At 32.1% G+C, this 16,849-nt stretch overlaps 1 protein-coding gene across 3 annotated transcripts in view; it reads right to left on the bottom strand.

Moving 5' to 3' along the window:
• Window positions 1-288: 288 nt before the first annotated feature.
• The window catches only part of LOC106457174 (TAR DNA-binding protein 43-like), a 29,984-nt gene continuing 13,423 nt past the window's right edge, over window positions 289-16,849 (bottom strand). The window contains exons 3-4 of one of the 3 annotated variants that reach the window (XM_013916566.2): window positions 14,043-14,183; window positions 289-7,045 (exon numbers count right to left, since the gene is read on the bottom strand). In XM_013916566.2, coding sequence (XP_013772020.1) covers window positions 6,116-7,045; window positions 14,043-14,183 — 1,071 coding nt within the window. In that variant the 3' untranslated portion in view covers window positions 289-6,115. The remainder of the gene's footprint in view (window positions 7,046-14,042; window positions 14,184-16,849) is intronic. The other 2 variants (XM_022382998.1, XM_022382999.1) reach the window with 2 other exon arrangements.

Genomic DNA, 16,849 nt, shown 5'->3' with positions numbered 1-16,849 from the left:
CTCTGCAAGAGGTGAACCAATAAGCACAAAAGCTGTATTGTTTGAGAGCCCTAATACTAACTTATATTTTAATGGCAATTTCATAGTGCATCTTATTATTTGTCCAATACTGTGTGATGGCCAAAACAGCCACTAATTTCTGTATAATCAATTATACATTTTAGGATTAAAATAAAAGTTAAACTCTAGCAGCTACAAAGCAATGAATGAGTATACTTGTTTCATCACTGTTGCAAAAAGAAAATAAAATGTTTTCAATGTATTTTCACACATGACAAAAAACAGTCATTCATATGCAGAACAGTCACTTTTATTGAATACTTTAAAAGTAAATACACACATTCATAACACTCAAATTTTATGGCATTCAAATGTTGCAAGTGGCCACGTATATTACAGCATAACATGTTGACACCCTCAAGCACACCCCCAATAATACTTTAATTACATGTTGTCACTCTGTCAAAATTTTTAAATGGCTTTCTTAGAGCAAGACAGTAAGGGATTAGCCCGAGTGTGAATTTAAATAATTCACAAATTGTAAGAATATACTAATGTATATACCAGTTAAAACTGTATTTGATTATTTCACTTCTTAGGTCAAACCCTTAACTGTCTGCCACATTTGAACAACTCATACTTTCAAAACAATAAACCTTTTCAGCCAAGCAAGAATCAAAGTTAAATCATGCAGCAACTGACAGCTACATTTTATTCCCAAAAGGTAAAGATCATTATTCTAAAAACATGCAAAGTAACACAAACACTCTTAACTTAGAGCAAGTTGAAACAGCTAGATCAAAGCATTTTTACCATCATCTAACATCTATCATACCATGAAAGAACTGAGATGTTACAGAAAATGATGTGTATTGGTTCACTGACTTGCCTTACAAATATATTCACAGTACAAGTGAAAAGAAAAAAGTATAACACAATTTGACATATGTTTGTTATCATTACTGCAGTACTGATATTATATGTATATTAATAGAATCACTACTGCAGGGTGAGAAAGGAATTAGATAGCTTAAATTTACTAATCTTATCAGAACAAAATCACTTTCAGTAATTACATCAACTGACATACATTATTTAATAAGAAATATTCCAACTGTATATCAGGTTGACATTGAGTAACAAGCCCATTCAAACCAATTTCAGTGTCCAGGTACAATATGTTAACTAACTTCAAGTCCACCCTATACACACAAAGTCAGAATAGCTAGTTCAAACAGATGAATTCCTAAATATTTATTTTCATAAAGGTAGTCATAAATAAATCTATTATACCTTGTTTCATTTAAACCATAATATCAATCTCCACAGTTCTTAGCACTTAGTCAAATACACAGACTTGGTATTACTGTATGATTTTGTTTTGTTTTTTTCTTTTCTAAAGATGCCTTACAAACACGGTAACAATATAGTATTACATATCAAAAAGTGCACACTTAGGTAAAATACATACAACATACAGACAAACATGGTATTGTAATCACATCTGTGTCATAACCTCACTTTCTGATCAATGTTCCTTTTAGAATCTTTATACCACTTTTCTGTATAACAGTACACTCCTTTGCCTCTTCCGATACCGGCATAAGCAATTAAAGACATGCAATACACAAAAATCTTCAAACAAGCAAGAAAACAAACTGGTATCTTCCACCTGACAATAACTTATGGTAGAAACAACATCACATGGTCACATTTCTCAACAAAACAGTCAGTAAGGTTAAAGCTTAACAATTAGATTGACTCCGATAAGAAATAAGCTTTTGAAAAATAACCACATTAAACTTCAATAAAATTTTGGCCCATTTCTAACAGTTTTGTAACAAATGAAAGAGAGAATATTTCTGAAATACTGAAAGCAAAGAAGTATCCTGAATAACTTTCCAGTTATTTATGCAGTTTACAAACACTTTCAAAATTCTATATTTGTCTATTTAATCTATACACTGCAGACATTAAGGCAAATTTACCATACAACAGTGAGGTGTAAAAATATTCCTTAAAACAATTCTGCACATATGTACCCTTTTTTGTACTTTTCAGGAAATGGCCAGTTAAGTGAAAATTTGGTTTTATAATTTTTGCCAATAAGTAGTAATTATTCATCAAATGTTTGAGCACTAACTACAGTAAAATAGTACCAAAGAAAAGACAATAATTTCTTTTTTTAATCATCAATGTTGAACAACTAATAAAATACTAATCAACCTATTGGTTTCTATTTGATATCTCTAGTTATATCTTCTAATTTCAATAACTAGCAGTAAGATTGCAACTGTGGATTTAGACTTATGTATGCTATATTCCAAGATGTCTGAAAGAGAGAAAAAACTATTGTAACAGTTACAGAATTTAGTGCAAGAACACCAATCTTTGTTTTGGGTATCCAATTAGGACTAGTAATGAAATTTTACAATCATTTTCACAATAATCATATCAATCAGGATTTGAAGAAAAAAACAATGAAAAGCTGTACTACATCCTTTCATTCAATAAAACTTGTGAACAAATATACACTTTTGTTGTAAGAACTTTAGATTTTTACATAACCACCTTCCATCAAAAAAAAAAAGGTTTTTCTCACATTACAAAATAAAACTTTAAAAAATTTTTTTTTTTTCCCAAGAGCAGGTACAATTCAACGAGCATTCAATATGATACAAGCATACACATTAGTTAATTCCTTTTTTTTTTAATTCCATTATTCATTCATTTATACTTTTAACAAAGTGAAAGGACTTCATTCTTTCTTTAGCAATAAAATAAATTTTGCACATAATGTTCTCTTAATATATTTAGCAAATTTTAGTTATAAGAAACTGATAACACACAGTAAAATTATAGCCAAATTATATGGTACCAATAAGATAAAAACCTTAGCAAATATAACATAAGTGCACAATTGACACAACAGTAAACAGCTATTCATTTTTAGGCCTAACCATCTCATTATAGTTATAGGCATGAAATTTCTTTTGTTTTGATGGCCGAAGCTTTAAATGTTACAACTATAAATTGTACATAACATCATAAGTTCATTCACAGTCCAACACTTCCACAAATCACATTTGAACAATACAATTTATCAATGACAAGCATCCATCTTTAGAAAAAAAGCATTACTTCAAAATATCTCAAAGTGAACTTTACATTAATTATGACATAAGTATGTAAACTGGAATCAGAAAATAAGTCAATCTGCATACATGAAAAAGGTATTATAGAGGAGTACGATAACTTTTAAAACTTGTTTCTCTCAGTTTCAGTTGGTTTTAACTTTCTTTTTTTTTCTTTTTAAACTCAGAAATCAAATAATTCTACACAAGGACAAAATATTAATGGAAATAAAAAGAAATCTGATTATATCATATCAATCTTTGAAATGAGGGAATTTCTATCATACAAAACATACCACAACTTGAGGACTTTAATGCCAATAAAAAAACTGAAACAAACTCAGAAAAGATAAAGACAAACTGTGTATAAGATTCAAATATGAATAATGTTCAATCCAATAACAACAGTCCAGAACTTGTTCAATTTTCATTCATGCTCTTAATAAAATACTGAAAACAGTCAGGTTATCATACATTCATTCATGTAGTACACTTCTCACTATAAAATCATTCCTTTAATATTTTGATCTCAAAAATATTTTAAGCTCACTTTTTGCCTTAGATATCACAACTGCAAAGATTCTCAATGAGGTTAAAGTTATAATTTTTCAGTCATTAAAGATATCTAAAAACACAACATAGCTAAAAGTAAAGTAATGATATTAATAAGATCTCAATAAATCCTAAACTTAAACAAATTTGCTGTGTTTAGTTTGTCTTGAATAATCAGCCTGTCAAGTTTAGCTTCAGCAGTATTGGTATACTTTTCATTTTCCATCTCACTTTTCTTTAAGTTCTTAATATACTTGATTTCATTTACACATGCCTTCAAGGAAACTCGCAAAGAATACAAGATTTTTGTACTTTACTTACTTCTAGTCTTTCTAGCTTTCACTAGCAAAGTGAAGGGGATTATACATGTGATGTGTTTACTGAAATTTTCTATAGAGAAATAATTTGATATTTGCACATTAACAAGGAAATTATTTTAATGATGTAACAGATTCTTCTGGAAAGCAAGAGCAATTTTTATTTTTCTATGCACATTAGACAACATATACACACTTAAAGTAAATCATTATGACTACAGAAAACTTCCTGACACTAGTTTAAGTCAGCATAAAAGTATAAAGGAGATACAGATAAGTTTAAAGAAACTGTAACGTGAAACTTAAAAACTAGGTGATGTTGTTAGTTACTTCTTGTGAATAACTGTGACCTTAATTCAAATATTTAAGGGGAAAAAACAAGTTCAGTGTAACCATATATATGTGCATATTTGTGATGATTTTTCAAATACAATTCTTCTGTCAGTAGTGTTTGTTTTGTTGTAAAATTTATTTTAAGTTCATACTCGTGGAAAGGTTCTTAAAATGAACAATATTTTTTTGTTTTTCTATTTTGTATCTGATCATACATTTCATTAAAAGCCTAGTTATTAGTTACAATATTTGCTTTATTTTAATAGACAAAATCCTAAGCTCTTTCTCAACAATAATAGAAGAAAAAAAAATTCAGCATTTCTATATTGCTTCGTCATTCACTCATGTAAAATGATAATCTTCAATAACAATGAACCTACAAAGCTCTGGTTCATCATCTTTGTACTGGGAATTGTGAGATTATCAGAAATGTATATGGACTTCATAACTGCACAATAGTTTCCATTTCACTGTACAGTGTAATACAATTTGCATTTGCTTTAAAAGCAAAATTAATTTCATGAAATATCATTTAGAGCAAATGATATAGTTATGAATGCTCACGAAGCAACACATAATTAAATGCATGATTCCCACCAGCATGATCTGATATTTTCCACCATCTTTCTCTTTTAAAGATTACACTTCACAGAAAAATTTATTGATTCTCAGCTGGTACTGGCATAAGTGAGTCAGTAAAACCCACATAATGTACTGCAACATTAAACACTCTTCACAGAAAAATTTCTTCTTACAGTTAAGTGCAAAGAACAAAATGAATTCTAAACATTACACATAATAAAAAACGTAAAGACATGTAAACTACTTTTCAACTACATTCTAAGTATACAATTAAACTGCATTTTATAGAACATAACACTTATGCATTACAAATTATAATCATTTTTAGAAAATCTAAACCCAGACAACACTCATTCTTCCTCAAAATATCCTTTACGTGTATACTGTTATTGGCAAATTGTGCACTTAAAATATTCAGAAATGGACTGTTACTGCTTTTTATTCCAATATTTCTTACTCATACCAAAGTATTCAATAGCATAGTCCCTCTGTTAAATCTAGTCTACTTAACAGACCTTATACATATTTCATATCACATTAAATTACTAAAGGCATTTTTTCAACACAAGTTTCATTCACCAGATTACAAAATTAAAAGTTAAAAGCTCTTATGAAAATTCTGTCCAACTTGACTTGAATATTATAAAGAAAACTACTGTACTTTGTTAACAACTAATAAAGTTACCCACACATTATGCACAGCTGCACATGACAATAACATAGTGAAAGTTTATCATAAGTTTAATTATCTGATTCAGAAAATACTGAAGCATAATGAAACTTACCCATGACAGATATGGTTGTCTAATTGCAAAATTAGATGATTTCTGATAATTAGTTTACTGCAAAAAATATTGGAGATTAAAAAAAGTATAAAAAATTGCTTAGCATGGATTCTTTCTGTTTATAATAATAAAAAGGGTGGATCGCTGTTCAGTATAGTTTAATGAATATATTTTCTATACGTTTGATAAAAATCCTGATATGATAAATCAGTGATAAGCTAAAATCAAGAACAGTTATGGTGTTTACAAGATAAAGATAATTATTCGGAAGGTAAACAATAAAACAAGAACATTTACTTTAAGATAAATCCTTACGTTCACATATGCACCTTCATTCAGCAAATAATACTTCTGATATCTTAATGCTTCATCCACACACACTGTCCCCATTCAGACACCATCACTTTTACATTCAAGGAGACACTGACATTCCAAACCCTTGTTTAACATCTCGCTGAGGCCAGGGACCTTGATTGCTGTTATTTGCATCCCCCGAACCCTGGGTTTGATTCATCCATTCTAAAAATCCAGATCTTTGAGCATTTCCCCCACCAAGTGATGGTGTTGATGTTGTATTGGGAATATGTGGATTCTGGGGATTTGCCATTCCTTGATTTTCTGCTTGACTAAGTGCTGCTGACTGGAAATTCCCTCCAAACAACCCAAGGCCTGCTTGCCCTAGGGCTGCTGCAACCATAGCTGAACTCAGAGGCAAAGCTGCTCCAAGATTTAGTGCACCCATACTAAGTGTAGGAGGAGCAGCATTGACTCCCCCCTGGCCACCAGTGTTTCCCTGCCCTCCAGGATGGTTGCCCCCAATTCCCAAAGTTCCTAAGCCCAAACTATTTCCAAGAGCTGCTAAGTTAGGTATATCTCCACCACGATTTCCTCCACCACCATTTCCTTGGTTCCACATGTTGCCACCACCACCACCACTCCCCATATTTCCATGGTGGGGCATCTGAGCACCAGCAAAAGGACCATTTGGCCCTGGACCACTCCCGAATCCCCCCATGGGTGGGCCGCCCATCCCACCATGACCCCCTCTACCATCCATTCTTCCATGCATACGTCCATGGTGACCTCCAGATTCATTCTTAGGCACAGCATTACTGACATGAATGCTAGTGCCTTTAACAATATGATCCTCCCCACACAGGCTTTGGGCCACCTCTGGGTCCATGAAGGTCACAAAGGCAAAGGCCCGGAATGGTTTGGGGATGAATACATCAGTTACCTCACCATACTTGGAGAAATACTCGCGGAGATCATCTGCCGTAAGGTCCTCAGTACAGCGACCAACAAATACCTTCCTACTGAGTTCTGTTGCTTGGCTCTCCTGCTGTTTGGAGGAAAAAAAAAAATATTGGATTCCTTGATTTGGTCTTCAGGCATTTATGTTTGTTTCAAAATGATCTTATGAATCTCCATGTGTCTAATTTACACACCTTTAACCCTATCACAACAGTGAGCATTTTTCATACCTGCACAACAAATTTCAAAATTTAAGTATATATAATAATTCTACTGTATTTTAAAAACTTACCATTTATTTAGTGCAATTCACAAAAAAAAATGTTCATTTTCACAGCTAAGAGATTTGCCTGTAAGCTATGCATTTATCAATCTTTCTCTAACTTTTTCTGTCATCCTAATGTTGCGAAGAAACTATATTACCTTTAGAACATAATCATCCATCTTTTTTTTCCCCATGATTTCCCTTCTCTGTTTGTGGTTTTATTGTTACAGCCTTTTATTACCACCCTTTTATGATGTCATAGTGTATGGTCTGAAGAATTACTAATGAAGCTCAGTTTTGAAAACAGCTATAGACAGTATCTAAATAAGATTATAGAGAGCAAACTATAAATTATTTATGTCAGTGCAGAGTAAATAAAGTGGTATTAGTAATATTTTACAGTTTCTTTGAGTTAGCGAGTAGCCAGAGCTCCTACAGGGATGAGCAAAGGAATCTAATGGTAAGTTTAGAAAACTTAGAAAAAACATAAATCTGAGAATTATTTAATAATTTTTTCAACAGTGCTGAAAATGTTTTCATATAATATCATATCTGTTTGAAAATCACAAAAAGTTTCTTGTAAGGTTATACTTCAGGCAAGCTTAGGTTCAGCCAGTAGGTGACAGCAAAATATTCTAATAACTCAAATCCTTAATTCTTAAATATTATTAAGTTTATCATACTCAAATAACACACAAATAAATTCCTACTTATCATGATTATTAGCAAAAATCATGATATCTTGCCTAACAAGGGTAAAGGTGATGTCACTTTGAAAGGTGCGGTCCTTCTCTGGTCATTTTTTGCTGTTTTTTTATTATTTAAAGCCAGAAGTAGTTACTACTGTATTTGGCAAAATAAAGTATCAAAAGAAATATTTTAATGAATATCAATCAAGTTAAAACTGACTAGATATATAAAATGAATTATATGATCGACTATAAAGGAACTCCTAAATGAATACCATATTGTTGTTTTTTCAGTAAAACTTTATATTTTATTTATTTTCTCTTCACTAACACTACTTAAATAACACTAGGTAAATTAAAAAGTTGAAAAATATGAAATAAATCTAAAATATCTTTTTTTTCTTTCTGGAATGACCACACATTGTAACAGACATTCATACACTATTTATTCTTACAGCCAAATTTAATAGACTTTAGGTCTATTTAGTTTTATTGCTTTACAGCTCCACTCAGACTATCCCTGTGTATGCTGAAAGTTATAATTTTCCTAACTATTCCCATTCAGTGCTGCCCTCTTTATGCAAACGTTTATTGAACGCATGCCACAAGCTTTCTGCTCCCCCCACCCTATTGGAATCTAGTGATTCCAACATGTCTCTCTTGCAAATCATCATGCCTCACTTCTCCATCAATGGAGTGTGATTCAGTCACTTAACTCCCTCTATACTCTTCCATCAAATTATCACTTTGAGTCTGGCAGAAGTTATAATTTTCCAATACTGTAAATGTATTTCCAATAGATACTTCCCTCCTCTAACAATAATAGATTTTCCTGTTTTGTGCTGCCCTCTATATGCAATTTGTTTTATAACACATGCCACAAGCCTTCTGCACCCCCCTATTGGAATCAGAAGGCTAAGGTTGTCCCATACAATGCTCAATCTCCCTGTGAATAATGGCCGATAAATCCCTCAATGAGTTGCCCACACCTGTGGCCTAAAGTATGGCATCAGAAAAAGTGGTAACATCAACTTCGGAATTCATGCTAGATACCAAACAAACAAGCAAAAAAATCTGTGGCAAAACATGGGTAAATGAAACACTTTTGAAAATAAAATTGAAACAAAATTCTTGAAATAAAGTAAATTAAATTAAGTTAAACCACTTCAAGATGTAATCAGCAAAAGAAAGATGAAAAGTGATAGTTTGGGAGTGGTGCATAGAGGGAGTCACATGCGTCAAGTAGTATCTCTTATTGGTGAAGAGATAACACATGATGATTTGTATGAGACATGTTGGAATCTTTGATTCAAATAGGGGTGTGTGGAAGACTTGTAGCATGTGTTATAAAATAAGTTTGCATATAGAGGGCAGCACAAAATGGACTGAGCAGAGGGAAATACTGTATCGGAAGATGGAAGTACCAGTTTTCAGTGTGTGTGTGGGTGGGGGGGGGGTTGAGAGAGGGAATTACCTATTAGAAATACATTTTCAGTATAGGAAAATTATAACTTCCAATACTGTAATTCCCTCTGCTCACAAGATTAGCTGGAATCCCACACTGAATAAGGACCGGTGAGAGGGTATGACAGAAGCACCCTTCAAAAATGTCCAAAGGAAACCCCTGGAAATGAGAAAGTCAAACCAGAAGATCTGATGAGGGAAACTGCACCACTTCTATACCAGGTATACTCTTCGCCCTACATGAAATATATATGAGATATAGGCAGAATGGTAAAGGAGCACATCCAAGTTGGAGAGAATTCTGGTTAGATAGTGTGCCGAACCACATTATATGGAAGTCAATCCCATGGTTTAAAAGTGGGTAAACAATGAATGTGCCCCGAGATGTAGAGTGGCTAGGATGCAACTGACCATGTGGGTATGTCAATACATCAAAGCTGGGAGCCAACATCCACTCAGGGGCAGGATGAGAATCATACCATCTTCACCTCTAGTTCAAGAGATCAGAAGGAATTGTTAACCAATCTGATACCCGAACATGGCACATGTAGTAGCATTTGATAGATTGATCTGGGAACCCAACATCTGGTATCAAAAGAATGTGTATGTAAGAAAACTCAACTCACGAGACAGGGAAATGACTGAATGGTTATAGCCATCTTTTTGTGGAACCCATTCAGGAGGGTGCCTCCACGGTCAACCACCCCAGCGGCTTGGAACTGGAAAAGTGGTATAAGGGCTCCCACACTCTTCTGGAAGAAAGGAGGGTGAATACACGGTGGACAGTCTGAAGGAAGATCATCACCAGAGCCAGTGCAATGGGTGACCATGAAACCCTATTTTGAAAAGCAGACTACACCAATTTATTCAATCAAAATATAGCAGGGAGAGACAGCTATTCCCTTCTGCTTTACCCATGCAGTCCATGGGTTACGATCCAGAATGGGCATATTTATGAAGCAAAAACATCACAAGGTTATTCAACCCTATCGCCACAGGTATCCTTTACTGCACATGACACAAGGTTTTAGTGTCTTACATGTAAAATTTTATTAAACTACTTTTGTTTATGTTACACCAATTAGAATAGTATAAAATCTTAGCTAATAATCCATATTTTAATAGAATACAAGTTTTAAGTTCTTAATTCTACAAGGCAACATTTAAAAAAATCCTTAATTACCACTAGTGTGACCCACATGACACATTTTCTCTTAGCATGTCATCATCCCTATTTTATCCACCACCCCTCAAAAAAGTAAGAAATTAAATGTAAATTACTCTATAAAATCGTTATTGCTCAGACAAACCATAATTTTTATAGACTTCAATTTTGTTTGATTACAGAGCTATCTAATACAAAATCAGCCCCCTCCTGCCACACTCATCTGTCACATCCTTTCTTTCAGAATTCGTTGATAGTTCTCTCTTACATTTCATTATATATTACCTATAACCAACAGAAAGTCAAGGTTTTTCATCTATCAATGACATATTGTATAACATTATGTTCCAAACAGTTAAATGGCAATTTCATCAGAGTACGAACATCATTCCCATGGGAAAGTTAACAACTAGCTTAGATGAATTTGTAACAGCTATTGTTGCATAGTTAGAAAGCCAGAAAAATTTTGAGAGGTAAGTGAATTTGTCTACTTTTTGCATGTTATTTGTCTATATACTTTGGTGCATTATTTAATAAAATAAAATAATTAATTGCATTACTATTTATAGTATAAAAATTAGGGATAAATCTCTTCAAAACCCAACAGCAAAAAAAAAAAGAAGAGTGGTGAGCTGCACATTCCCTGAGTGATTTATAACTTATAATGGCATGGACAGTAGTTAGACATAGTTAAAAGGGCTATAAAACAATAAAATTTAATTATAAATAGATGTCTAATGTTATGAACTTAGAGCTACTTGTAGTTTCATATTACAATTTGAAGTCATTCTAGAAAGAAAAAAGAGTAATTTAGGTTTATTTTAATTGTTTTTTTTTTTGTTACTAGGTTGATTGAATTGACTTATCCTATTTTGAGATAGAGTAGAGAAAATAACAGATAAACTATAAAGTTTTACTGAAAAAAGTTTGAAATGCATTTAAAGGCATTATACAAAGGAAATTTGAGATTTTTAAGATGAGGAAAGTATTTTTAATTTTAACATGAAAATTGCTTTTCACACAGACTATTCAAAACAAATACTCAATATATTAATGGAGAAATCTTTATTTTGTTTTATGAAAATTACTTCACTAAAAAAATATATTTTTTTGTCTGTGAAAGACTTATAATATTAACTGAAAGACTGCCAAATTTTGTATAGATATACACACTATATTGAAAGTCAAAAGTATTAAATCTATAAATACTTTAAACGAGTACAAAGAAGTCACATGGTGGGTGAAATTGGCCAACCCCGTATTCAGAGTTAAGCAATTTTGTGAAACATCCCATCTCAATGGTAAGCACAGCAAAGCCATAGAAGAGAACGGCTGTACAGTGCCGAGTTCATTTGAAGGATACCTGGTAAGGCACAACTGGCCACTGAAAGGGATCCAAATACTGACTAACGAAGCAAGGCCCCTGAAAGTCCAAACAATAGACGATGAAATAAGGTGGAAACTGTCCATCGAGAAATGTAATGAAAGCCATTATATACGTGCAAAAAGAACATAGAATCTCTGTATTAGAACAGAGACTACATAATGAAAATGAAGAACAAAACACTAGAAATCCGGTGGTGGAAAAAGGCTATCAAGATCTCCATCCGCCCAAACAGAGTCAGCTTCTACAGGAGAAATTGTGAGTGATAACTGAAGAAAGAGGCCGAACTTTCTAATGTTCAATATCCCAGAGGATAAAAACCTGCGCCAGGTTGCCCGCACCTGCAGCCTATAAGACAGCGCTAGTCGTAAGCGTGACCCCCAAAGTGGTAACATTAGCTTCAGAATGTGACTGGAATAAGCTTGGATAAATGAAGGCAAGTTTTAAACTCCAAATTTTGAAGACCACTTCGTGAGTATACTAAATATAAACGTGAAATAGTAAAGAATGACAAAAAACATCCAAGTACAAGCTCTGCCAAATGAGAAGTGACAGTTTGGTGGAAGAGTATAGAGGGAGTCACATGCATCACGTGACTACAATGCACTCCATTGGTGAAGTGACGCATTATGATTTTGGATGAGACATGCTGGAATCACTAGATTCCAATAGGGGGGAGCAGAAGGATTGTGGCATGTGTTCAAAAAAAGTTTGCATACAGAGGACAGCACTAAATGGGAATAGCTAATCTTGTGAGAAAAGGGAATTACCATATCAGAAGTCATTCATCACAGCCAAACAACTTTAAACAAACACTTGATTTACAATCATATGATGCCATGTGCATGTGCTAGAAAACTGAGAATCATGGGAAACTTGATTTAAGTTTTCTTATCTCACCTAATAAGTTCCTCATTTTTCACATTTTAGTTACTTTTATCACAATAAATAAAAAATATACATAAACAAAGTAATTTATTACTTATATCTGGGCATAGGCTTTTTGCCATGAGCATACAAAGTACTGTAGACCTACTTTTTTGATGGTTGAAAATATAAACTTTTATTTCAAATATGTAATCTGGAGTACAAAACATTATCAGGCTCAAAAATAAAAGTCCTAAAACTACTGTAATTTAATTGGCTTTCTAACTAAGCTATGAATAGGTTGAGAAACTTATGTTAGCTGTTGCACCTGAAAACCACTAAGGAAAACAATGAAACTGAGGCTAATTATTTCCTGAATATACTAGCTGCATAATAAATCATGTAAAGCATAATGTGCTCTTTCTGTTGGGTATAAATAATCCAAAAGCAAAAGTCCAAGAGAATTACTGACATTTTTTGGAACACAAGATGAGATAGGAGGGGTGTGGCATGTTGGTTTGACTTTCTTGTTTATATCTCAGTAAAGTAAGAAGCTTGGAGGCTATAACTTTATATCATGGTTTAGCAATAGCTATAGTATGTGTATGCAATTGATGGCACACCCAGAACATCATATAGAGGAAGAGAGAAAATCAAAAATGGGCAGTTCACAGCAACGAAGCATTCAAGAGATACACAGAAGTGAAGACTGAAAATTTATTTAAACACTTTCTTACATAATATAAAAATATTAATTATAAGTTATGTTTTGATGCCAAGTTTATTGGCATACACTGATAACAGTTAATTAAATTTTAACTGTAAAAATCCATGACATACACACTTTGACCTACCCAAATCCAGAGGGTTAATTGATTATTCTCACATCAATAATAGCAATAATCAGAAAACTAACTTAGTTTAGTTGATTATTTTCATGAGTCATAAAATGATTAAACTGAACAATCTTGCATTAACAGAGAATAATAATGAGAATTCATAACTGCAATATTTTGATCACTTGGATAGTTTGAATAATAACATAGTAATAAAATGAAACACTAATTTCAACTGGTGAAATATTTTGGTGACATTAATTGATTTAATCATAATTTCAATTGATTATCTGATGTGATACTAATCTATTATATTGATTAATCAAGTTAATCACCCAGCTTTAAACAAAATAACAATTTGGTATGGTTTATACAATATATGCCACTTTAACTTTGGTTGCAAAAACATGCCTACCTTTGAGTTTGGTATCTTCACATCACACCATCTTCCATCAATCATATGACGTTTTGATAATACACGAACCTGAGATTCGTAATTCCCAAATCGCATGAAACCAAATCCTTTCGACTGACCAGTTTTTGGATCTTTTTTAACCTAAAGTGTTAAACATATTTAGAGAAATGTAAATATTACAAACAAAATGAGTCAGGTTCTCATTCAAGCCAAGAATTATGCTTAGTTGCACAACTATTCATTTACAAACCACAAACATCTCTGACAACAAAACTATCAAGATTTCATAAAATACAAAGCATGGGTGTTAGGAGTTTCATAACTTTTAGTAGTTTTTGCAACATATTACAGTATACTAAATTCCTGTAGTAATATACCTCTCAATAGAGAACAAAAAATTTATTAAGTGTTACATATGCATGCATCATTTTATAAAATTTCATTAAATTTAAATTTAACCTTTAAAAGTTTCATAACTTTTAGTAGTTTTTGCAACATATTACAGTATACTAAATTCCTGTAGTAATATACCTCTCAATACAGAACAAAAAATTTATTAAGTGTTACATATGCATGCATCATTTTATAAAATTTCATAAAATTTAAATTTAACCTTATATAATCAAACTTTGGTTTTTATGAGCACATTTACAGCCAATGGTTTTGTCAAAGTCACCATTCAGGACTTGATAATTACTAATTCACAAGCAACAGCCTTTAACATTTCCATTTAGTTACTTAGAACTTTTTATTTAATAAAGACTTTTAATCATCATTCAAATTCAATTTTTGTGAATTAGTATCTCCTATTTTCATTTTTAATTTCCTTGTGTAAAACTTGACCATAAGTGCATTGCTACATTAGTCAAAATTCTGCATATTTCAAAATTTCATCAAAAATCAAATACATAAACAATAGTATACTATGAAAGATTTTAATATGTATTTAGCTTAATACCACCTAAAGAAAAAATTACAAGTTCAATCTGCCAAGACTGTGGCATGTTGCAGTGGCAGAAGGTCTCTTGATTATGTTTAACACATATTAGAAGATTTACAAGGAATTATGAAGCTATTTGCATAATTTTGAGTTAATAGTGCATCTTCACCTTGCTCACCAGTAAACAAGATTGCTTTAGTAGAAGAAATCTTTGGCATAACAAAGTAATATTCCATTCTTCCATTCAATAAAACCTGACAAAACCCTATTGCTTTTAACAAGTGAACAAATGTAGAACATAGTTCTAACTGTCAGAAATGCTAGTGTTTTATCAGGTTTTTTTTAATATGATTTATCATTTTTTGATGATTTTTTATTGTCATAAACATATTGTCCCAAATATTTATATTCACCACATAACTGAAATGCATGTACTTTATCATAACGTTATCCATATAATCAATTTTTAGAATATGCAACTTGTATTGCAGCAATAGTACACAGTGAAAGTTTAAAGAAAATGCTAGAAACATCTACTTATCCTTCTTGAAAATACTCTTGGCCTCTCTCCATCTTTAAAAAATATGCATGCAAAAAAGTATAAACTCTACGATTTTGCTTTAAGTTGTTTAATTTACTGATTTCTCAACACTTTCTTGTATTTCTAGTTTCTACAAGATTGTACTTTGAAATGTAAACTAATTAATCATCTTATTATTGTGTTATTTCTAAACTTCCATATGAAATCTTCTCACTTTAAAGCTTATGATGTTTTTTATACTTACGAAGTTGCTAATTCTTTTTAAGTTGTTTATGCTCATGATGGAATTTCAAAAAATATCAGAAACATCAGTAATTAGAGATTTTTCTTGGCACTACCATGTTTTTAATACTTATTATAAAACTTTGATTTTCACCTTATCAATCATCTTAATCTTTACAAAGTGGTGATCTAGTGTTGTCACAAGTTTTTGTGACAAACATTAACATCAAGGTTGTACATATCTTGGAAAACAAATATTGGAAACATCAGATTCAGAAATTGCTTGCAACTGTAAGGTAACAAAATGCTTGATGTGCTTCTAGTGCAGACATGTATGTGATCATAACAGGATACAAGTTACAGAGAAAGCATGTTATAAAACAAGTCAGAAAAGAATATCTTTTCACACTAACAAAAATAAGCACATCTCTCTATAGACTGGGCATGTTCACAGAATAATCAGAAGACATGGATAAAACAGTGGGTGGTTAACTTTGGAGAGATAGAATATCATTACAACAACTATATCCAATGAAAAAGCCATAGCAAAAAACTTCTCAGATTAGGTCCTACAGATCTCTATATTTTAATCCACTTTTCCTGGATTCTGGATCTTGTACAGACCCTCCATTGTTACTAACAATTATATAATTATTTCTTTGTACATACGTAACAGAACTGAAATAATAAAGAAAAAACTACGTAAGAGAGAACTATCAATGAACTGTGAAAGAGAGGATGTGACAGGTGGGTGTGGACGGAGGGGTATGATTTTGTATTTGATAGCTCTGTAACAAAACAAATTGAAGGCTATAAAAATTATAGTTTGTTTGAGCAATAACGATTTTATAGAGTATTTTAAGTTTAATTTCGTACTTTTCCGGGAGTGGGGTGGATAAAATAGGGATGATGATATGCTAAGACAAAATGTGAGTCACACTAGTGGAAATTCAGGATTTGTTTTGATATTGCCTTGTAGAATTAAGAAATTAAAACTTGTATACTATACACCTGGAAAAAAGTTAAGCACCCCCAAATATTTTTCAGGATTGCTTATTGAAAATAAGGTTTAATTTTCATGATGTTGAGCAATGTTCATAATTT

This window comes from Limulus polyphemus, unplaced genomic scaffold (genome assembly GCF_000517525.1).
Source record: "Limulus polyphemus unplaced genomic scaffold, Limulus_polyphemus-2.1.2 Scaffold299, whole genome shotgun sequence".
Taxonomy (NCBI): Eukaryota; Metazoa; Arthropoda; class Merostomata; order Xiphosura; family Limulidae; genus Limulus; species Limulus polyphemus.
The sequence above is the reverse complement of the archived record's forward strand: the minus strand, read 5'-3'. Positions and strand labels throughout refer to the sequence as shown.